Source organism: Panthera tigris, chromosome C1 (assembly GCF_018350195.1).
Source record: "Panthera tigris isolate Pti1 chromosome C1, P.tigris_Pti1_mat1.1, whole genome shotgun sequence".
NCBI classification, from domain to species: Eukaryota; Metazoa; Chordata; class Mammalia; order Carnivora; family Felidae; genus Panthera; species Panthera tigris.
The window spans coordinates 31,608,506-31,632,527 of record NC_056667.1 but is presented as its reverse complement, the minus strand read 5'-3'; the positions used below and the strand labels follow the sequence as shown (position 1 = coordinate 31,632,527).

General features: G+C 48.7%; 1 protein-coding gene across 3 annotated transcripts in view; it reads right to left on the bottom strand.

Annotated features, from left to right (window-relative positions):
- CTPS1 (CTP synthase 1) overlaps positions 1-24,022 on the bottom strand; it is a 30,931-nt gene that overhangs the window by 1,304 nt on the left and 5,605 nt on the right. For all 3 annotated transcript variants that reach the window (XM_042996804.1, XM_042996803.1, XM_042996805.1), the window contains 15 exons: positions 21,561-21,661; positions 20,687-20,803; positions 19,506-19,589; positions 18,262-18,342; positions 13,710-13,861; positions 11,551-11,683; positions 8,978-9,066; positions 7,652-7,746; positions 6,912-6,974; positions 5,014-5,057; positions 3,638-3,734; positions 2,549-2,604; positions 2,320-2,416; positions 1,693-1,837; positions 900-991 (listed from right to left, as the gene is read on the bottom strand). In XM_042996804.1, coding sequence (XP_042852738.1) covers positions 907-991; positions 1,693-1,837; positions 2,320-2,416; positions 2,549-2,604; positions 3,638-3,734; positions 5,014-5,057; positions 6,912-6,974; positions 7,652-7,746; positions 8,978-9,066; positions 11,551-11,683; positions 13,710-13,861; positions 18,262-18,342; positions 19,506-19,589; positions 20,687-20,803; positions 21,561-21,661 — 1,439 coding nt within the window. In that variant the 3' untranslated portion in view covers positions 900-906. The remainder of the gene's footprint in view (positions 1-899; positions 992-1,692; positions 1,838-2,319; positions 2,417-2,548; positions 2,605-3,637; positions 3,735-5,013; positions 5,058-6,911; positions 6,975-7,651; positions 7,747-8,977; positions 9,067-11,550; positions 11,684-13,709; positions 13,862-18,261; positions 18,343-19,505; positions 19,590-20,686; positions 20,804-21,560; positions 21,662-24,022) is intronic.

Here is a 24,022-nt window from a genome sequence, read left to right as displayed (position 1 = left end):
GACCAGCAGACACCCCCCCCAGCCCCCCCCCCGGCAGAGCGATGCACGCGTGCATGTGTGCTAATGGGAACCAGCGCCCTCTCACGCTCTCACGGGCCAGTGGCTCAGCGTCCAGGGCGGGAGGGGCACAGCCGTGCGTGTGAACGTGAGGGGCGCAGGCTTCAGGAGGCCGCCCGCCTGTGGTGGGGCCCCCAAACATGGGACCGCGAGACAGCCCTGGTTCCTTCAGACCCCACGGGTTCCTGCCACCCCAACCCCCTTCCGACACCCCCACCACCAAGATGTGGATTTTTGCCGACACGGTTCACTCGGTTATCACGATATTTTATATAATTCACGGCAGTGCCCAAGGCTACCGGACTTTATAGACGTACAAACCCTGTCACCATAAAGACTAACGTTCAAAGCTGGCCCGGTAACTGTTCAGGTTCTGAGGGAGTTCGAGAATAAGCAGCAGTCAACATAAAAGCGTTGTAGGTATCAATCTTAAAGCACTTCCTGACGAAAGCCTGAGTTTCTGTAAAAGTGACCAACACCGCTTTGTCATACCCGTCACCTGCTTCACGATCTCTAAGTTTACAGCTACATGAAATAACAGGGTCTGAGAATCCAGTTCCCCCAGATTTGGTCAGACTGGCACCTGAATGAAGCAATCGGTAACAAGACAGCTGCCCAATGACTCGTGTCCCCTCCGCCCTGCACTGGGGTCCCCGAGGCAGGGGGACGGGGGCGCTGTAACTCAGACGGGCCTCTCACCTGGCTGATGCCCACACAGACCCTACCACCTGCATTCTGGGCAGATAAAGGTCTCCACACGGAACCTTCGCGATATCCTTGCAATTCTAGTATTATTGCCATTAAAACAAACAAAAATACTACAGCTTAAAAACACCACTTACGTCATCATCAGTCATGATTTATTGACGGAAACTTCAACTCGGTGATTTCAGAGTCCGGGGAGCTGCTTCCACTCCTGTCGCTGTAGGTGTCCCTGTGGAATTCAGATGGTTTATTCATCGTCTCCCACCAAACACACGCTTTCCTTCTCTGTTTTTCTAGCCACCATCACCACAGGGACACCTGCCTACACACAGCAGGAATCAGACGCTTTCCTGCCTTAAGTATTTAGCATGGAGCTGTAGAGGGATTTTCTTCTTCTAGTTACAAAAGATATACGTTCGGGGGCACCTGGGTGGCGCAGTCGGTTAAGCGTCCGACTTCAGCCAGGTCACGATCTCGCGGTCCGTGAGTTCGAGCCCCGCGTCAGGCTCTGGGCTGATGGCTCGGAGCCTGGAGCCTGTTTCCGATTCTGTGTCTCCCTCTCTCTCTGCCCCTCCCCCGTTCATGCTCTGTCTCTCTCTGTCCCAAAAATAAATCAAAAAAAAAAAAAAAAAAAGATATACATTCAATTTACACTGTGGTCCTGATACTCTACCCACCAGCTCAGGTTAAGGATAAAGTCGCAGCGGGGCAGGAAATCCGCCAGGGGTGTGGCCGCCAGCCCGTGAAAGCCAGTTCCCCACGGACCCAGGGTCCTACTGCTACATGGGATCCCGGAGGCCAGGTGCTACGGTGAGGGGCCCCGGCCACCACAGGGGGGGGTCCAGGCAGCACAGAAGCAGCCGGGAACACCAGGGAGACCACAGTAACGGGCAGGGGACACCCTGATGGACTACAGAGGAGTGACCGCACCTGGGCGAGAGCCTGCAGCCTTTCTGGAGGTAATGCGGGAGCCTCCCCACGGAGGCCAGCAGAAGGCCAAAGTACGGAGGCGAAGGCTTGATGGGCCTGGACAGGAACTCAGGGTGGTACTGGACTCCAACGAAAAAGGGATGCTCTGAAACAGACACGCAGAAGCAGCACTTTCGTCATGTGCATAGAACACAACGGATGAGCAAACCTTGTCAAATGTTTCACCTTTCTACGGACCCTTAAAATGATCGAAAACCAGCATCTGAATCAGAACCTAGAGAAAGGCAGCCAGAGAACGGGGGGGAACGGATGCTGTCGCCCTGCTCGCTGCCTCCCCTCGGGGGTTCCCGCCCCAGCTCCCCCTGCTCCCTGGCTTCCGTGGGACCGAGTCCACAGGTTGTCAAGATCGGAAGTGGGGCTCAAGGGCCAAGTCCAAGCTCTCATTCTGGAGAATGAGGACCGAGGCCAGGAGCGCAGTGCTGGCTGAGGAAGGACAGGCTCCCCAGGGCTCCGGGTGCCTCGTTCTCCAAGAGCACCCCACCAGGGCCGGGGCCCTCCCTACCACCGTCAGGCCAGTGCTCACCCCCCACCCTACCCCCCGCCCGCGCACAGCCACCCCGCGCTCACCCTCCAGCTCCACGATCTCCATCCGCTCTCCCCCAACATCCTGGCCAACAAACTTCAAGCCCTGCTCCTCCAAACACTTTTTCAGGACTGGATTCACCTATGGAAACATGAAGAGTAAGCTGACTGACCTCTCAGCCTACTTCTCTAGAGTAACCGGAAGGAGGAAGGTTTAAAAGCCACAAAGCTCCACCCCTTACCTCTTTAAAAGCCATGAAGCTCCACCCCTTACCTCAAATCTGTGGCGGTGCCTCTCTTCCAAGTAATCCGGGTCTCCGTAGAGTTTCCCTGGCAAAAGCAAGCATGCTCCCGTAAAGAGTCCTGATTTCCCAGAACAATCTATTCACTACCGCCTCTTGCTTCCCAGTTTACTTTTGAATCGCCTACACAGCCAGGCCTTTTGAAGGTCATTTCTAGGATTCTCCAGGCAACCACAGCCTCCTGCCTATAGCAGCACCATTTGCGTGAATTCTTGGGCTTGGACTGTTTTGTCCACACCAAGAAAAACCAGAACAGCGGTTTCCATCACCACCCTCCAACCTCGATTACTGAGGCACAAGAGCACTTTCCTGCTGGAAACTGCCTTGGAAAACACACCAGGACATATCAAACAGTGGAAGCCTAGAAAGACACTTCCAGAGCTACAGGGATGGTCCTCGGGGCAGCGCCATGCGGTTAAGTCACAGGCGCAAAGAGCCTTGGCACCAGGGCTGCGGGGTGAGGCCCCCAAGTCCACAGAACACAGAGCTGGAAGGACCCCAAGGCCACCTACTCAAGTGACTCAAACTGACAGACACATGGGGCCCCGGCTGGTAAAGACAGAATTTTCCCAGTGGGCAAGAAAATGAGATTGAATGGAGTAATTCTCCTACATGTTCCCCCCCGCCCCAATTTTCTCTAAATCTTTAGCGCGTATTAGTACTTTTCGACTAAAACCTTGTTAGGTTGGACCATACGAAACTGCCTTTCTGGGGGACAGAAATCGCCGACATTGGCAGTTTAATTCGGTTCAACTGAACAGACGAGGTACAGGACAGACTGTGTGGGGAGATTTCACCTGCCTCCTTCTGGTCAGCCGCCCACACCCAAGGCCCCCAGGGCCCTGACCGCACTGCCTGCAAGCTTTCTAAGAGCCACACTGCTTCTCTGGTTATTACAGCACATCCTAGAAGAATGTGACTAGGAAGGGGGGAAAAAAGACCTCAAAAGCAAGAACAAAACCAAAAAGTCAGCCTGGCTCTTCGGAGCCCCAGCAGCAGCCCAAGACGCGCGTCCTGGGCACGCAGAGCTGAAGGCGGGGCCGGTGAGAGGCCGCTCTTACTCATGACCGAGTTCTTGGTCTGGAACAGGGTTCTCCTCTTGCCCAGCCTCATGGTTCCGCCCATCTGCCCAGGATTGTGTTCTGGCATGTCTATGACCTGGAGGTGTTCAAAAAACAAACACACGCTACCAAACTCTGCCTCCGTTAGCAGACTGCCTACACTGAGTGACAAGAGCCTGGCAGGAGGCTCTGATTCCCCAGCCCTTCCTTACAAGAGATGTGTGTCACTGGGGAAATGCCTCCCCATAATCGTTCTGTGAACCTGTGTTAGGTAGCGACTTAATCCTTTAGCCTGTCCTCCTGAGCTATAGGACCGAACACAGCTGCTCCTGCCCGTGGCCCTTCCTGCCCCCAGCACTTCGGACCATGAGGGCTGCTGGGCCACAACACGCTCTGGAGACTAACGTAGCGGCACGGATGCAAGACAGGATATGTTGATGTCACAGCACGTGTCCCCTCCACCGGACTCATGAGCCACTCAGAGAACAGGGATGCTTCTCCAGGGTTTGCCGGGTCTAGGCGGGAGCCTGGCGGACGTGTGTGGGGCGGAGAGGCCGAGGCCCCCCTGCCACGGGAGCCCAGCCCACCGCTCGGTCCCGGGCTCCTCTGAGCACTTTCTAAGGCCTCCAGGCCCCTATCTGGGCCCTGCTTTCCCACCACCCCGAGGCTGCACACTTCAAACCCTTCATTCTTCTCCTCCTGAGCTCTTAGTATTAGCAAAGTTCAACTGCAGGTCAACAAGCATATCCCGATGCTGTTTAAATGCCCTGAGATCAAGAGCTTGGTCCACTTTGTTTATCACAGTGTCTCTGGTACCACGAGCCCACCTGTCACCCCCGGGATAGGAGATTCAAAGATGGGTAAAGGCGCTATTCCTCCCCAGGAGCCATATGCCTCTGACAGGAGACATCACACAAGGTACGGGGGCCTCCAAAAGCTTTGGTTACCGTTAAACACATCAGAACCATATTCCATGGTTCCTGAATAACATGCCCGTCTCCCAGGGTTGTCGGGAATGGAATGAATGAATACACGTTAAGTGGTGAGAACAGTGCCTGGCGCATAGTAAGTGCCCATGTGGGTGTTTCGTGTCAGTACAAAACGATCGTTAGGGTGCTAAGGGGAGTTAGGGGCTAAGGGGAGTGGGGATGAAGAGTGATTTTAATCAGGAACCACCCTGGTTGGCTGGGGTGATACCCGTCTTAAAAACTTTCTGTTGCGAACTGGGAAGAGAAGTGAGAAACTGCACAATGAAAAATAAAAAAGTTCTTTCTATCCGGTCTGAGGGTTCTCTGGGTGGATCCACGGGTCTCTTTCCGGCGCCCGCCCCCTCCACACCCTTCTAAGCCCTGGTAACGTTCAAACCCTGGACTCACCACAGGATGATTGGTCTTAGGGTCAAACTCTGTAGAATTGGCATCTGAAAAATCAAAACACTTATGTTACGAAAAGAGTTACAAACAAACCTGATTATTGAAAAGTGTCATTCCTAAGCCCTAACTCACAATTTCCCTCCTCGATGTAAAGCGATCCTTCGGTGATTAGAACAAAACTAAGGATAACGTTAAGACGTGAAGGACTCAATGCACAAACACAGGTGAGTTTTTCCATCACACCTGTTAACTCTCTGGGAAGTCAAGCTGTACAAAATGGGGAAATCAAAACCAATGGCACAACCTCATAACCTTTATTTAGATAACGCATCCTTATGACAGTTCTTACACTGTTCTGTCCATTTTTTCCTCTCAGGCTGCATCTCTCCGGGCTGGAATACATTCCTGTCCTCCTGTGCATCCTACATGGCACTGCCCCATTGCCTCCCTCAGCAGCTACATCAGAACTGATTTCAACACCCAAATAAGCCTTCCTCTCCTTTACTGAATTTATTGTCTAACCGTAAGCAAAACCACAAAGACTAGAAGAATCAAGTTCCTGGTACAGCACGGCTCCTTTTGTGTGACAGGCTAGGTACTGTTCCTAACCACGGCCAGGTCCCAAGCAAAGCTAAGCCTGTCACCAAGTCACTCACCCACCTGGGGACCTGAGTGGGCGACAGACTGTAACTGGGCAAGGGTCCAGGGTGCCCAGAGGGCCAGCTCTAGGGTGGTGGGTGCTAAGACGGTGCCTGCCAGAGGCTCAGGAGTCAGAACTACAGGGCATGCTGCCTATAAAACAGCCACCATGCCCTCAGGGTGACTCTCAGAAAACATGTGCAATGAACCCAGTCCTAACAGTCAGCTGGCCACAGGAGAGCCGCTCATCCTTTGTGGAGACAGGCCGCTTTTACACGCCTCAGGACGCTTGCTTTGTTTTTCTTACAACTTGTAAGGTCTTTCTGAAAACCTCATGTCTGTCAGCTGGGCTACAGAGACTAGCCTCTTCCATTGCCCCAGTCCTCGGGCTGTGTGGTTCCGTCCCCCACCAACTGCTCTTGGCCTTGGGACATTAGCAAGCTAGTTGAGTGCCTACACACTGGGCCGGTCATTTTGGAAGCTGGTAGGTCGCCAGGCTGTGAATGAGGAGCCTTGCCACGTGGAGAGAACCAATTGGATATCCCTGCTGGGCAGAGCTGGATGGGGGGGCAGGATCTCAAGATACAGGGCGCAGAAAACCAGCCAGCCGAGTCCACTCAACCCACAGCATACGGAGACACGATAAAACGTTGGAAGCCACGGAGTTTTCGAGTGGCCTGGACAGTTAGCCAGGCACAGGGCCAATATTACGGAGTATTTCCTATTTGCCAGACACTATGCTGGGACTATTTACATGCACTATTCCATTTAATTCTTATAACCATGAGAAATAGGTACCATTATCACCCCATTTTATAGAAGGAACAGAAGCCAAAAGGGCTAAGTAATTTATCTAAAATCACCCACAATAAGTGACTCAGAATTTGAGCTCAGGTCTGACCAGCTCCAGGGCCCAAGTTCATGATAACCGCACAGCCTCACACAGGCCAGAGCTGTCGGCTTCTTGCTCGGCAGAAGCCCAGGGATGGTGGCCACGGGGGTGGGCATGCGGGAATCTGCAGAGCAGGAAATGCAGGGGCAGAGAGCCCAGGCTGCTTGCTCAGCTGTGACCCCTCCTTCCTGTGGTCGGGCTGGCAGAGCCACGCGCGCCCTCAGTGCACACAGGGTTCCCCTTTGCTCTTCCCCGCCAGGTACGGAGAGACCAGGCCTGCCCTCCTCTACCATCACGCAGGAGGGAGCAGGCTTCACGCGCTTCAGGAAAACACTTTGGCAAGAATGTAACAAGTTTAATGAACACTCACCTTGCCATCCCAGCACATTTCTGGAAAATTCAACCACTGCCAGCTGCATTCCTAGGCACACACCTTGCAGGTGGAGGGGAAAAAACAAATGAAGCTCCATTAAAAAGGCAGCTCCAACATTTCCCACCAGCCTGTCCTGGACTTTGTGTCCTGTCTGCTCACAAAAGGACAATCACAAACTCTCATGTTTTCCTGCTATAAACATGCACCCCCTGCTGTGTCATCTGTATCAGCTTTCGAACGCTGGATGTAAGTGCATATGAAGATGCCAAGTTTTAGAAGCTATTTGGTTCTAGAAATAAGCAACACTCTACTCATATTTAAAACTTCAAGTTTTCTTATCCTCTCATTAGGTTCCCATTTACCAGGGATCAAGTTGAAAATTACTACAATTTGCAGCACCAGGAAGCATCCAAAACCACTGGGCCCAAATTCCAAGTGAGGATATAAAACCTAGCTTCGCATGTCCTGCCCAACAGCCGGGCTCAGCGAACAGCCAAAATTTCCTGATTGCCATTTCATTCTCTCCAAATTCCACGACACGGACACGTGGATGAACGTACGAGCTCTTAAAACTTTTCACGCTTAAGGGAGTCTGAATTTCTCCCAAACAGAACCAAACTGGCTTCTACTTGAGCTGACATCTAGAATGAGGGCACCTAAGCTTGCTTCCAGTGACCTCCCTGTTTTATTTACAGGCTCCCATGTGGCACCTTCTCCTGACCTCTCCTACTCCTTACCCAAAAAAGGCTTCTTCTGTTTCCGAGCCCAGGCGATGGCTTGGATCTTTCCTTCCGTCCCCCGAACACCAAATCCCCCTGGAACCAGCACTCCACTGTACAAGAGAGCACACCACAAGGCAATGGACCCGGCCCACCAGCCCAACTCGCAGTAAGCACCCAAGGAGCCATTCCCAAGACACGGATGCCACGAAGTCACTCCGCGTGTTTTGCCACTGGGGCTATATCGTGATTGCAAGACTGCCAGTGAGCTGTATATAAACACCAAATACTATGAACTTAGAAGATGCACATGAAGGGGCGCCCGGGTGGCTCAGTCAGTTAAGCGTCCCACTTGGGCTCAGGTCACGATCTCACGGTTCATGAGTTCAAGCCCTGCGTCGGGGTCTGTGCTGACAGCTCAGAGCCTGGAGCCCATTTTGGACTCTGTGTCTCCCTCTCTCTCTGTCCCTCCCCGACGTGCACTCTCTCTCTCTCAAAAGCAAATAAACATTAAAAAAAAAAAAAAAAGATGCACACGAAATGGTTCTGAGTAATGCTACAAAACGCTTACAGGTAAGAGGTGGCACACACAGATTCTTTCCTAATATTTAGTATAGGTTATATTGCTATAAATGCAACTTTTTACTTCTTGGCTTAAAGTGCTCCCCTGAACGGGAAAGGAGCCTTCCTCGTCCTCTCAGATGGCCTGTTGAGCTTGGGGTCTCATTCATAGCTATAGGGGCCCATAACATCCAATTGTTCCAGTGATCTAGAATTTTGTGATTTTCTAGCATTATAAGTAATGGCTGCCAAAAACAAACTATGAGACTCCACTGAAGGGTCCTCATCAAATGTTCCAGATGAAAATCTTTAAAAATTTTTTTTTAATCTTTATTTATTTTCGAGAGAGAGAGAGAGAGAGAGAGAGAGCGAGCAGGGAAGGGGCAGAAAGAGGGAGACCCAGAATCCGAAGCAGGCTCCAGGCTCCGAGCCGTCAGCACAGAGCCCGACGCGGGGCTCGAACTCATGAACCACCAGATCATGACCTGAGCTGAAGTCGGACGCTCAACTGACTGAGCCACCCAGGCGCCCCCCTCCCCGCCCTGGTGAAAATCTTTAAGCCTCATGAGTAGATGCATACGACAAATGTCATGTTTTCTTCAGATTCAACTGTGCTGATAAGCTGTATTTCTGTAAGGCTTAAATCATCCAGACTGCGGCCCTTTCGGTAATCAAAAGCCATTCAAAAAGTAGATTACCTACTACTGGTGCACAAGAGCCCGGCACTCTGCTCCCCGAGCCCACCCCCGAGCCCCCGGAAGCTGGGCAGAGGGCACTACTCACTGGGCGCTACAGAGCTTCTGCCAGGCTTCGTGGTAGCGTACGGGCTCCTCCTGCAGGGTGCTGGGCTCCAAGTCCGTGGAATCTATGTACTGGGGGTTATGCGGACAGAGGAGACAAGAAGTAGGCCATGACTCCAGAGCTGCTTTCTTCCCCCCATTCCCGAATTATATTATCAGTGTCCTATCTCCCTTAAAAATCGGGTTTTAAAATTAGAACCTTCATATATTTAAACTCGGTGATAATCTCCAAACAGACTTGAAAATCTTTCTTATATTGTAAAACACAAACGTTTCCTTCAAAACTCATTTGCCTCCCCAAGGCCCTATGCTCAGCACACTGGAGCGGCTCTGCCGTGTTCTCTCCATCCAGATACATCTCCCCAAGCCCACCTTCAACCCAGGCTGGTTTTTTTTTTGTTTGTTTTTTTTAATGTATCTATTTTTGAGAGAGAGAGAGAGAGAGAGAGAGAGAGAGTGAGCGGGGGAGGAGCAGAGAGAGGGAGACACAGAATCCGAAGCAGGCTCCAGGTTCCGAGCGGTCAGCACAGAGCCCGACACGGGGCTCAAACTCATGAACTGTGAGATCATGACCTGACCCGAAGTCAGATGCTCAACTGACTGAGCCACCCAGGCACCCCCAGGCTGCTTTTCATTTTGTTCACCTTTACTGAAGTATAACTGACACACAGTAAGATCCAGGCATTTTAAGGTGCACACTCTGATGAGTTTTGTCAAACACACACACGAAGGTGTGACCACCGCCACAATCAATGGCGAAGAAAACTAGTGCCATCCCCGGAAGTTCCCTCTGCTCCCCTGCAAGCAGTCTCCTCTCCACTTCCTGCCCCAGAGGCCCCTGGCTCTGCTTTCTGTCACCACAGATGCCTCTTCTAGAACCTCACAGAAATGAAAACATACAACATACAGCCTCCTGTGTCTGGCTTTTTTGGCTCAGTATGTTTTTGAGATTCATCCCTGGGCAGTTTCCCACTGTGGAAATATACCTCAGTGTGTATATTGCCTCACTCTGGATAGTTAGGGTTGCTTCCAGACTTAGGCTATTAAAATAATAGTCTTTTTGTATACAATTGTGTGTGTGTGTGTGTGTGTGTGTGTGTGTGTGTACTTTTGTTTTCACTTCTCTTGAGTAAATACCTGGGAGTGGAACTGCAGGGTCATAAAGTGTACGTCTACCTTTATATGAAACTACCAGACTGTTCTAAAGCAGTTGTGACATTTCACATTCCCACCAGCAAGGCATGAGAGTTCCACATCCTCACCAACGCCCGTAGCCCCTCTGGCGGGTGTGTGTTAGTATCTCACAGATATTTCATTGGCATTTATTTGCATCTGCACTGAAGGTGTTGACCTTGACCGTCTCTTCACATACATCAGGTGCATCTCTTGTGGGCGTGTCCATTCAAATCTTTTGCCCACTTATTATGTCATTCACCTTTTTCCCTGCCTAATACCCTGCAGTGACTTCCCTAAACCTCAGGGTAAGACCCAGCTGTGGCCCAGTTGGTGGGATTCATGACCTCACAGGCCTGTCTCCAGATATCTTCTGAGTCACACTTGTCCATCCATGGACTTCCCAACTATTCCCCATCTCCAAGCCCTTGGGTATTCTCTACCTTCTGTCCAGACGCCCTTCCCTTCTGCCTTACCCATCTTCCCAAAGTCTCCCAGAGTCCCTCCTTGAGGAAGTCTGCCCTCCTCACACGTCTACCCAGACAGATTCACCCCTTCTTGTGTGTCACATCTCAGAGACCTCACTGACTCATTCACCTCTCAGCCCCGCATCTAACGACAGGCACAGACTACGTCCAAGTGGATACAGCAGATGAATGAGCCAAAGCAGCAGCAAGAGGAAGTCAGGGAAGTGGAATAAGATTCCATAATTCTTAAAACCTATACAGTAAGACATTCCACAGCAACCTGTTCGCAAGCACAAAGCAAACTAAATTATGATGCTGAGAAACACCTGGTGAAGTAGAAGGCCAACCCCAGTGCCAGTGGGGAGGACAGCCGGAATTGGAGTCCCGAACCTTAATACTCTATTGCCCCAAGAAGATGAGCAGGGGCCGTGCCCCATCGGCTCAGCTCCCGCCCATCAAGTCATAGGGCAAAACACAAGACGTGCTATTCCCTGGAGGCTGCCCACATTCCAGGCACTGACCAGGCAACTGGACATACATTTCAGAGTAAACCTCCCAGCTCCAGCAGGTGGGTGTTAGCATTTCCACTGCAAAGGTAAGTGAAGAGCAATTATGCAGGGTGCCTCTGGCTCACTGGGGCTCCCCCATGCCCATGGGTCAATTTTACTTGGTCACCTGATAATTCAAACTCAACTACTCACTTTCTCAACTACTACTCTGACCATCTCTCCCCTTCAACACCTCCTGAAAATGTTGTACTGTTCTCTCCAAGCCAGGAGCCAACCATGAATCCTTTCTCTTCCTAAAAAGAAATTCTGAGTTCCAAAAATATAAAGTAGATATCATGCAGCATCTATGAGAACGCAGAAGGCCTCCCCGTTCATGCCTCAGCCGAATATGCGCCACCCATCCTTACCTTGATTTCCAACTTGTGGTTGATGGCCAGGGCAGAATGCTCCAGAGCTTTAATGACAGAGGCATACGAGTCTGAGAACTTGGTGTATTTGCCCACGAGGGCAATAGAGCAGGTCTCCAGCAAGCGATCGTATCTATGAAAGGCCAAGAAACACCAAATTATTTAGAATGTATATGCCATCATGAGATCAAAACTGCTTTCTAAAAAGGAGAAAAACATCTCTGGGAAGAATATAATGAGAGCAGGTATTATCTGAGTTTCATTTCCAGGACAGTAGAGAGGGAGCTACTTTCAAATCCATGTGGCAGGCTTTGTAAAGAAAGTAGGATTTTAGGGGCGCCTGGGTGGCTCAGATAGTTAAGTGTCCAACTCTTGGTTTCAGCCCAGGTCATGATCCTGTGGTTTGTGAGATTGAGCCCCGCACTGAGCTCCGTGCTGACAGTGAGGAGTCTGCTTGGGATTCTCTTTATAGATACATAGATAGATTAGGTAGGTAGGTAGGAAGGAAGGAAGGAAAGAGAAAGAAAGAAAGAAAGAAAGAAAGAAAGAAAGAAAGAAAGAAAGAAAGAAAGAAAGAAAGAAGGGAGGGAAGGAAGGAAGGAAGGAAGGAAGGATGGAAGAAAGAAAGAAAGAAAGAAAGAAAGAAAGAAAGAAAGAAAGGATGGACACTTAAAAAACAAAACCAGGAAACATTAAAATCCCAAGGAGCAAGAAAAACTAACAGACATGAACAGACAATTCATAAGAGTTAATGTGATGAAGGAAAGAGTCAAAAATATTCACACAGCAGTCTATACTCATTAAAAATTTTCATCATGGGGCGCCAGGGTGGCTCAGTCGGTTGAGCGTCCGACTTCGGCCAGGTCATGATCTCACGCTCCTTGAGTTCGAGCCCCGCGTCGGGCTCTGTGCTGACAGCTCAGAGCCTGGAGCCTGCTCCAGATTCTGTGTCTCCCCCCCACCCCGCCCCCGCTTCTCTATACCCCTCCTCCGCTCATGCTCTGTTCTCTCTCTGTCTCAAAAATAAATAAACATTTAAAAGAATTTTTTTTCATCATAAAGTAATTAGTAACAGATCAAAAAAGTTTATGGGGTGCCTGGGTGGCTCAGATGGTTAAGTGTTTGACTCTTGCTTTCAGTGCAGGTCATGATCTCCTGTTTCGTGGAATCAAGCCCCATGCCAGGCTCTGTGCTCAGCACGGAGCCTGCCTGGGATTCCCTCTCTCCCTCTCTCTCAAAAGAAACATTTTTTTTAACAAGTTGGTAATACTGTATGAAAAAATATCAGAGAACTGTGCGCCATCTTTGTAGCGACATACGGATACACGTGTAGACGGACGAAGGCTGAAAGGGAAAGTGTCAAAAGGAAAGTAAGCATCACAGAGCAACGTGACGAGCGCTTATTAACACCGTCGGGCTGATTCGGCAGCTGCGACAGGGCACACACCCGGGGCTCTGAGGCGCCGCGTGAAGACCTCTGATGTGGCGTGAAAGCATCGCCGGGCTTAAAAAGGAACAGGGACTGGGGCGCCTGGGTGGCTCAGTCGGTTGAGCGTCCGACTTCAGCTCAGGTCACGATCTCGCGGTCCGTGAGTTCGAGCCCCGCGTCAGGCTCTGGGCTGACGGCTCAGACCTGGAGCCTGCTTCTGATTCTGTGCCTCCCTCTCTCTCTGCCCCTCCCCCGTTCATGCTCTGTCTCGCTCTGTCTCAAAAATAAAAAATAAACGTTAAAAAAAAAAAGGAACAGGGACAGTGTCAGAGCGACACTCTCTGGCAGCAGTAGCCACACACCAGGCTAGGCACCCCTGCTCCTCCTTCCCTGGTGCGCGGTGAGCAGCACAGTCCCACACGCAGCTCAGGTGCCGGGAGGCGCCCCAGGAGTGCTGCGGGCTTGGTCCGCCATCCGTGTGGGCCTCAGGCGTGACGGCTCGCCCAGGTGTGATCAGTTGGCGCTGATTCTCTAGTCGAGGGGACCTAAGGCGATAGGTGTGTGACCTGAACTCAGCTCTACCAGGACCTCCTCATCCCTGAACCTGTCTCAACACCTCTCACCACGAAGACCTTCTCTAATACGAGCTGACAGCACAAGCGAATTCCCTGAGACCTCACGAAAAGGAGAACAAAACCTCCAACTCCCAGGTCCTTATCACGACGCAAACCTGTCTGCCATCTCTTTCCACTTCATCAGCATTTTTCGTGGCTGCCTCTCGATTGGAAGGTCAAGTCTCCGGAGAAAATAATCTACAACCCCCTGCTCCTCTAATAACAAGGGGACTCGGTAGATGGATGAGACATCGTGGACACAGATCACCTGCGGAGAAAGGAGCAAAGGTTATTAATAAAAACAAACAAAAGCTAACTGGGCTGGCACCCTCCTACTGGCTATGTCACCGTCAGAAAATAACTTCCAAATCTGAAAATGGCAAAAAGGGCAATTTTCTAGGAAAAGTAGAAATCACCCAAACCAACTCAAGAACAGAATAAAAAATTAGCGGCTAATCTCTTAAGAACATGGACGCAAAAATCCTTTAAAAAAAAAAAAAAATCACAGGGCACCTGGGTGGCTCAGCTGGTTAAGCATCTGACTTCGGCTCAGGTCACGATCTCGTGGTTTGTGAATTCGAGCCCCACGTCAGGCTCTGTGTTAACAGCTCAGAGCCTGGAGCCTGCTTCAAATTGTGTCTCCCTCTCTCTGTTCTTCCCCCGCTCATGCTCTGTCTCTCTTTCAATGATAAATAAACATTAAAATTTTTGTTTAAAAAAATCACAAACCAAACATAAATGTAGTTTTAAAAACACTCATGTTGAAGTAGGATTTGTCCCAAGAACAATGGCTGTCAAACTTGGTGGTACACTGAAATCACTTGGGAGACCTTTTAAAAATCCACAAGCCCAGGGGCGCCTGGGTGGCTCAGTCGATTAAGCATCTGACTTCAGCTCAGGTCACGATCTCACAGTCCGTGAGTTCGAGCCCTGCGTCGGGCTCTGGGCCGATGGCTCAGAGCCTGGAGCCTGCTTCCGATTCTGTGTCTCCCTCTCTCTCTGCCCCTCCCCCGTTCATGCTCTGTCTCTCTCTGTCTCAAAAATAAGTAAACGTTAAAAAAAAAAATTAAAAAAAAAAAATCCACAAGCCCATACTGCACCACACATCACTTAAACTAGAATCTCTGGGGCTGGGAAGCAGGCATAGCACTTTTCCGGGCTGAGTTTGAGAACAGCTGCATTAGGATATTTAACAGTGGGATTTACTACACGAACAGATTAAAGAAGGAAAACAAAATTTGCCTTAGTGGATGCAGAGTTAATAAAAATTCAAAACCAATCCATGATTAAAATTCTTGGTGTATGAGTAAAAGGGAAAATGTGAAAAATGTTTAAAAAAAAACCACAGCAAACATCATTTTGTTCAATATTTAATATTAACGCTTAATATTTAAAGTCTGAAAGAAGGCAAAAGTGGTCACTATGACTACTTCTATTCAATAATGTACTAGAAATATTAGCCATTACAATTAAGTAAGAAAAAAAGCAGTGGCACCTGGGTGGCTCCGTCGGCTAAGTATCCGACTCGGGCTCAGGTCATGATCTCATGGTTCATGACTTCAGGCCCCATGTTGGGCTCTGTGTTGACAGCTCAGAGCCTGGAGCCTGCTTTGAATTCTGTGTCTCCCTCTCTCTGTTCCTCTCCCGCTCCCGCTCCCACTCCGTCTCTCTCTCAAAAATAAATAAACATTAAAAAAAAAAAAAAAAACAATTTTAAAGGGGCGCCTGGGTGGCTCAGTAGGTTAAGCATTCAACTTTGGTCAGGTCATGATCTCATGGTCCATGAGTTCGAGCCCCGCGGCAGGCTCTGTGCTGACAGCTCAGAGCCTGGAGCTTGCTTCAAATTCTATGTCTTCTCTCTCTGCCCCTCCCCCACTCACACTCTTATCTCTCTCTCTCCCAAAAATAAACAAACATTTAAAAAAAATTTTTTAAGAAAAAAAAATATATATGTGCTGGAAAATAAGAAAGTGCCAAGAATTTCATACACTATTACTGCTTATCCATAAAAACCATGAGCATTTACTGGTAAACAATCAAAACTAACAGAATTTCAGTAAGGCTGCTAGGCTTAAGATCCATGGACAGAAGTCTGCAAGATTGCTATACATGGGTCATATCTAATCAGGAAATTTAAGTTTAAAAACATGCCATTCATGTAGTTACAAAAATTATGAACACCTATAATTAAATCTAGAAAAAAACTTCACAAAGATAGTTGAATCTTTAAAAAGCAGCTTTATGAAGAAATTATAGATTATTATTGAAGGACAGTCCTTCCAACAAATGGACCTAGAACTGACTATCCACAGGCAAAAAGATGAATTTCAACTTTTACTGGAAAGTTGCTATACATAAAAGTTAACTCACAGTGGATCCTAGGCCTAAACAAAAGACCTAAAATTATAAAAGTTTTGGAATGAAACAGAAGGAAATCTTTGTGGCATTTTTTAAATGGAGCTCTTGGATAGGATACCAAAAGCACAATCTATAAAGAAAAAAAATGGATAAACTGGAGTTCATCATCATGTAAAAGCTTTTGTGTTCCAAAAGACACCATTAAAAAAATAAGAGCCTTGGAGGAAAATGTGCAAACCATGTATCTAATAAAAGACTTTTATTCAGAATATGCAGAGAACTCCTAGAAGATAAGCAACTCAATTAAAAAACAGGCAAAAGGTTTGAAATTCAAATTTAAATCTAGAAACACCTGTCACATTTTTAACAGTGAATAATTTTAATAACCTAGTCTACCACGGAATTGAATTACCCTCACTTGCTAGGATAGAAATATCTCAAATAATTGAAGTGCATGATAAAAAGGTTGCTCGTAACAATGAAATTATTCTGGTGCGCCACATATAGTCCCCAATTTACAATGGTTCAACTTACTGTATTTTGCTTTGGGATGGTGTGAAAAACACACACAGCTGGCAGAAAGGGTACTCTGCATTTTGATCTTTTCCCAGGCTAGCAACAGGCCGTATCCTCTCTCATGGTACCCCCGCTCTCGTGGTGCCCAGCAGTGGCAGTGAGCCACGGTCCCCAGTCAGCCCCACGATCACCAGTGTGAAAAACCGATATGCTTACAGCCATCCTGTGCCCATACAACCACTCTGTTTTCTACTCTCAGTACAGTGTTCAGTAAACTACACAAGACATTCAACACTTTGTTGTAAAATCGTCTTTGTGTGAGAGGATTCTGCCCACCCACAGGCTAATGTAAGTTTTCTGAGCACACTTAAAGTAGGTTAGGTGTACTAATTGCATTTTCGACTTAACGATGTTTTCAACTTACAACAGGTTTACCAGGATTTAGCTCTTTGTGAAGTCGAGGAAGATGTGGTCTTTAGCATGAAGCCGAATCCCTGAGACAGAGCTCCCAGATCAGGAAGCACACTAGGAACACTGATCTCAGGCCCCAGGCCTTGCTCACACCCTGACGCCTGAGCGCCCCCCGAGATGGGGAGGTCAGAGGCTGTCCTGCTCTGCTCACTTCAATGCCAGGCCAGACTTTCTTACCCTCACTTCCATCCTCCTCGCTGTCCTGTAAATGGATGGATGAAATACAACTCTGCCGCTGATTCTCTCCTCTCCAGGCCAGCCAGGCTCCCCTCCTTCAGCCAAACCTCCTGATCCCCAGTAACCCACCAGCAAAACAAACCACCCACAATCTAGTCACAGATTCCTCGACCTCAACGTCCCTTCTCCCCTCCTTCAGCCAAACCTGACCAGAGCCACAGTCTCAACTTACCACCACCAGGACGTCCCCACCATACCCCAAATGTGAATTTCCTGTTCGGTGGGCACCCTCCATTAGCACAGGTCATGAAAAAGTCTAAAATAGGTTTAGGGGCACCTGGGTGGCTCAGTCGGTTAAGTGTCCGACTCTTGGTTTTGGCTCAGGTCGTGATCTCAGTTTCATGAGCTCGAGCCCCGCAACGGGCTCTACGCTGATGGTGCAGAGCCTGCTTGGGATTTTCCCTCTCTCTCTGCCCCTCCCCTACTCACACTGTCTGTGTCTCTCAAAATAAACAAACAAACAAACTTAAAAAAATAAAATAAGAGAAAATAAAATAGGTTTGGAGCCTTTACCACCTCAGACACCAGGCACTAGGAGTATAAAGTTGAATGAGGTGGTCCTTGCCTTCAAGAAACTCAAAGTCTATGAGTGGAGGCAAACACAGATGGACACGTGGACACACACACACACACACACACACACACACACTCACAGAGGGGCAGTAGGACAGGTTCACAACCAGCACCTGTAATAATACACACAGGTCACCCAAGAAAGACCAACCATGAGGTATGGAGGTGATGTGGTTTGACAGGTAAAGGCTGTCAGACAATACTGTGTCCTGGCTGGACCCCAAGGGATGAAAATGAATAGGACAAAGCCAGGCCGACGGGGAGGGCGACCCATTCAGCATGGCTGGAGCAGAGTACAAGGAGTTGGGGAGAAGTGGCAGGAGGGGGCAAGGATGTTCAGAAAGCCAAAGAGGTAAGGTACTGGAGAATCACAGAGCCAACAGGAATCAGTTCTGGAGAACAGTCCAATGTCTCAAATTGGAAAAGGACAACAAGCCTCAGGAAAGCGGTGAAGAGACTTCCGGGTAACTAGAAATCCAACACGATTTACGTGAATATGAAATTCCTACTTACTTGTTCAGGTTCGACGTGGCAGAACATGGATATTTTCTCCTTCACCGATGTGTCCAGAGGATTTGAGCACCTGCACACAACCTAGCAGGAAAGAAAGTAAGCCGTTTGGACAGAAGGAAGGGATCACAAAGTTGGGTTTTTCTCCTGACTGAAATTAAAACAGACACCCGCTTCTTAAGCTGGATGAAAATGTTAACTCCGGCACAATGCACACCAACTATGAAAATATGACCTGTTTTCAAAGCTGAAATGCCTAAATCCCGCTCCAGAGAAACATTAAGGGGGGGGGGGGGGGAATGGTACAGATGAACACACAGATAATGAGCTACAGGAACCAACTGGGGTTTTTTCCTCAGTTAATGTCTTGGGCAGGGGGAGGAAGGGACAACAAATGACAGACAGAGAGGAGACACAAAGCATGACCTCATGCATGCCCATGAGGAAATCTTTGTAAAAGGCAACCCCACTTCAAAGCACTAACCCTGTTTCTCCACCACCAACGAAAAGCATGCCAAGAAAACAGAGGTCTTACCTGCTGTGAAGCAGAAATTTTGTTTGTTTTTTTTTAAACTGAAGTATAGTTGATACACAATGTTGCAGTGGCTCCAGAAAAACAACCTAATGATTCAACTCTATACCCTTCGCTCTGCTCACAAGTACAGCTACCTGTGTCACCACCACAGGACGCCATTACACCACCACTGACCATATTCCCTCCGCTGTGCCTTTCATCCCCTTGACTTATTCATTCCATAACTGGCAGCCTGTGTCTCCCATCCTGCCCATCCCCCCACCGCCCCTCCCTCTGGCAACCACCAGTTTGTTCTCTAGATGTACGGGTCTCTTTTTGTTTGTTTTGTTTTTTAATTCCATATAAGTGAAGTCATACGGTACATGGAAGATTTTTTTTTTTGCATTAAAAAAAAATTTTTTTAATTTACTTAAATCCAAATTAGTTAACACATAGTGTCGTACTGGTTTCAGGAGAGAGAAGAGCCCAGTGATTCATCACTTACTTGTAACACCCTGTGGTTAGCCCAACAAGGGCCCTCCTTAATGCCTATCACCCATTTAGGCCCTCCCGCACCCACCTCCCCTCCAGCAGCCCTCAGTTTGTTCTCTGGATTCAAGAGTCTCTCATGGTCTGCCTCCCTCTCAGTTTTTATCTTATTTTTCCCATGAGAGAGAGATTTTAATTAAGCATACAAGATCAAGCTTGAAACCAGGGAATCATAAAATCTTACCAGATCTGGAGAAAGCCCGAGCCCTCTAAGTTCCCGAACACTATTCTGGGTGGGTTTAGTTTTCTGCTCCCCTGTTGAACTTGGCTATTTTACAAAAGGGAAAAAAAAAAAGTTAATTTCTCTATGATAAAAAATTTGTTTAAGTATGACTTTTCTCTGAACTTCCTTTATTGATCATTTATCTAATTTAGTTTTTATTTTTGTCAAAGGTACTCGTGCATAGATTTTAGAGTCAAATGGTTCTACAAGGTCTGTTCTGAACAACAGGACAGTGAACCCCTCCCCTTCCTCGAACCCCAGGGGTAGCCAATCTTCCACTCTTAAATGATCCTTCTGGTATGCTTCCCGCTACGTCCAGACATGTAGTTTGAGGCATTTTCTATTGATTTCCATGTTAGAGGAGGAACCCTCTCCCTCTATTACACACGCACCTGTCCCGTGCCTGCAGCCCATCTCATGATACCTCTCCAGTGTTAACATGTGTTTGAGTATTTAAATACTGCCCACTTGGGAGTGCCTGGGTGGCTCAGTCAGTTAAGCATCTGATTCTTGATTTCAGCTCAGGTCATGATCTCCCGGTGCATGGAGCCTGCTTGGAATTCTCTCTCTCTCTCTCTCTCTCTCTCTCTCTCTCTCTCTCTCTCTCTGCTTCTCCCCTGCTCAAGTGCACGCATGTACGCACTCTCTCTCTCAAAATATACAAACATTAAAAAAAAAAAATTCCCTTTGCTCTAGCTGTAGTGGGGTTTCACCGTATAGTAGAGACAAGTGGGACTTTTTTTTTTTTAAGTTTATTTAGTTTGAGAGTAAGTGTGAGTGGGGGAGGGGCAGAGAGAATCCCAAGCAGGCTCCGCACTGTCAGCGCAAAGTCTGACACGGGGCTCGAATCCACAAACCACAAGCTCATGACCTGAGCAGAAGTCAGATGCGTATAACTGACTGAGCCCCCCAGGGCCCCCAAATGGGACATTTTCAATCCGCCACCTTCAACCGCAACTTCCCTGGCTAATTTTCCAAATGTTTTCCATCTGAGCTTTTCCAAAAGTCTGATTACAGTAATTTTAAATTCACAAAGACGGTCTTTCTTCCCTGCATCTCACGCACCTAAAATAGACAAGGAAGGAAAAGGACCCTCTTCTCTCTCCTTCCCACCTCCACAGAGTAAAATTCGAATGCCTTACCTGAGGGACTAGACTGACGTGAATATTACAAAAGTTCTCTCTTTTGACCTTGAACTGGAACTGACGGAAGGCCTCAATAAAGGGCATGCTTTCTATATCTCCCACCGTTCCACCGAGCTACAAGAACAAAGTTCTGTTAGAGATCAAGCACTAACCCTTCCTTTCATGGGTCAGTTTTCGGACAACTGCGCCCCATTATCTCAGCTCAGCAATCAGTAACAGCATAATGTGGACTCTCTGAGCGCAGTTCATGTCACTTAGCAGTAACTGACATTTCTTTACCCTGAACAGTTACTTTTCTGGACAGGCTCTCCATTCCCCAAAGTTATGGATCTGGCAGATCTGGCCAAGAAAAAGCCAGGTGAAAGATATACTAGAAACTTTATTCATACCAGTCACGAAGCCAAGAAACCTAAATCTTATCTACTTAGCCATAAATAACTGTTGTGTGACAAAGTATCAGTAATAGGCTGATGGAATTTCTGAGTCCTCTATTTTACATCCAACGGCTAGGGCCAGCAGAGCAGGAGTAAAGAAACTGAAAGCAACGGGGCTCATTCAGAGATGAGAGGATTCCCACCAGAGGAGAGATGAAGGTCAGCTGACTTTCTCAAGAGAGAGAGGAAAATGTGTCCTGCGGCTCTTACTGGTACAGTCATGATAAGTGAATGAAGAGGCTCACTCTGAACCTCTGATGGCTTGCACCTACTCCCTTTCAATGGCCTGGCCCCATCCCAGGATTGTCACTGTGCCCTTACCTGTCCCACTGTGGTTAGGGTCAAGGGCCTCACAGAGCACTGTCTTACCAGGTGCTGATGGCTGACTAAGGAGGTGAATGTGTGTGTACACTTGGTTAGAAAAGACTCCTACAAACCTCAATAACACACACTTGAGGCTCTAGGCCGTCTTCATCCACGGGTATTAATGCCTGTCTCATGACCCACTCTTGGATTGCATCTGTGATGTGAGGGACAACTGGAAAAGAGGAAAGAGGCACGTAACATACACTTTCCTATCAACACTGGTGGAGGGAGATACACTTACTATGACAACAAACGGCTGCAATCTTTGCCTGGAGCGGTGAAGGGGTCATAAACATATTTTTGAGACCACTCTTACATGGCGTTAAGAAATCTTTGAGCTCCAGGGCACCTGGGTGGCTCAGTCGGTTGGGCATCCGACTTCAGCTCAGGTCATGATCTCGCGGTTTGTCAGTTCGAGCCCCGCATCGGACTCTGTGCTGACAGCTCAGAGCCTGGAGCCTGCTTCGGATTCTGTGTCTCCCTCTCTCTCTGCCCCTCCCCCATTCATGCTCTATCTCTCTCTGTCTCAGAAATAAATAAACATTAAAAAAAAAAAAATTAAAGAAATCTTTGAGCTCCCACTGTCTGTGGCCTCCTTTCCAGGTTTCCAAGTCGTGGCTAAAAGCACAAGAGGGTAAGGCCAAGAGTATATCCTGAACCCGCATCAGAGCCCTGGCCCCTCTGCAGAGGGCACCGGGGCTGCACCACCATTCAACAGACCCTGTGGCCGCCGCACCACTACTGCTGAAGGCTGGCACTTCACACCTGGGTGCCTTCCAGGCCCCTGTTCCATTATGCTCCAGTTTATCAGAGGATACACAATCCACAGATAAGAGAGAGTACAGGACGGCGGGGTGGTCAGGAGCACAGCATCTGGGGCCAGAATGTCAGATTCGAACCTCAGTTCCACCTCTCATTAGGTATGGATCCTTGGGACACCGCTTAACTATTCTTAAGCTCGATTTCCCTATCCGCTAAGTGGAGATAACAGCTTCCACCTCATAAAGTTGTGCAAATTTCATGAGCCACCACTGGTAAAATGCTAAGCAGAGCGCCTAGCATGCCAGTGCTCAGCAAAGTCAGCCAGCGCTGAACACTTTTTAAAACCCTAGCTGTCGGGCCAGAAGGCAGGTTCCTAAGGGGCAGGGATTACTGTTTAACTTGCTCTGTATTTAAGCAGCAGTGCCTCAGGCACAAGGATATTCATTATCTACTGCACACACAGCAGCCAAAGGGATCTTTTAAATATGCAGTTTCCCCCCATCCCATGTTTTAAACTCTTCAATGGCTTCCCACCGCTCTGAGTAAAATCCAAACTCCAGGCCAAGGCCCAAAAGGCCCTACATAACCTGGCTGCAGCCCACCTCACCGCCCCCACTCCCCACACCCATCCCCCTGGTCCCCTGGCCTGACTGTAGCCTCAGGCCTCAGGCCCCTCCTCCACTTGTCCCCTGGCTGGCCTCTCTCCTCCAGAATGCCCCCTCGTGGAGTCTCCCTAACCACCTGTCCAAACTGGCCGTCCCCACGCATTCTCTCTCCTATTTCCTTCACAGCTCTTATCAGACATCTTGTTTCATCTGTTTGTTTTTGTGTCTCCCACGCGGAAGCCCCCATGGGGGCGGTAGCCTCGCTGGTCTCCTTCATCCATAGCCCCAGCGCCAGACAGGGTATGTCCGCAGTGAGCATTCAAGAAACATGTGACGAATGAATGCACACAAGAATGAATTCGCTGGAGGCCTAGAACAACAAACCGTATGATCGAGATCATCTTAATTCCTAACTGATCCCCTTTCTACGTGTCAGGAACTCAGAGAAACGGTGTCACGCAGCTCTTTTCGCCCTCCACGCAATCAGCAGAGCCAGGTAGTTAGTAACTCCATTTGGCAGAAAAGAGAGCCAGATCTCAAAGAGGTTAAGTAATCTGCCTGTGTTCACAAAGCTGGTAAGTGGCAGGGCTAAGATCTAAACATGGGCTAAGCCGGGGCTAAGTGGCTTTCAATTTAACAAAGTCTAAAGCCAAGGGCAGATTCACTCTCATAACTCAGAGAAAAGCCACTTTTCAGCAAACCTCTCCCACCCCCCCAAATTTGGACTTAAGCCATCACACTATACCAGTGGTTTTCCAACCCCACCTTTTAAGAGTGGCAATTTTCTCAAATGAACGCTGTGCAAAACCCCAGGGCAGCAGGCGAACATAAGTGAGGCTGGCTGGTAAAAGGGCAGGAGACCCAGAGAGCCACTTCTCAGACTCCCACAGGCCCACGCACACCGATGACCAGCCTGCAGACCAACGTACACAACGCACGTTCTTGTCCTACCACTGTTTACAAGTGGGTCCCACATGCACAACATATATACACGGCCTGGCTGACTGCCCTGATCTAGCTGCCTTCGTCACTTCACACCCATCACTGTTGTAAAAACAACAGCTCTCTGGGCTCAAATCATGCCAGACTGATAGCTTCAGTGGCATTCATACAGCAGCAGGGGCTCCTTCAAATTACTTTTTGGGTAAACAGCCATACAACTCTAA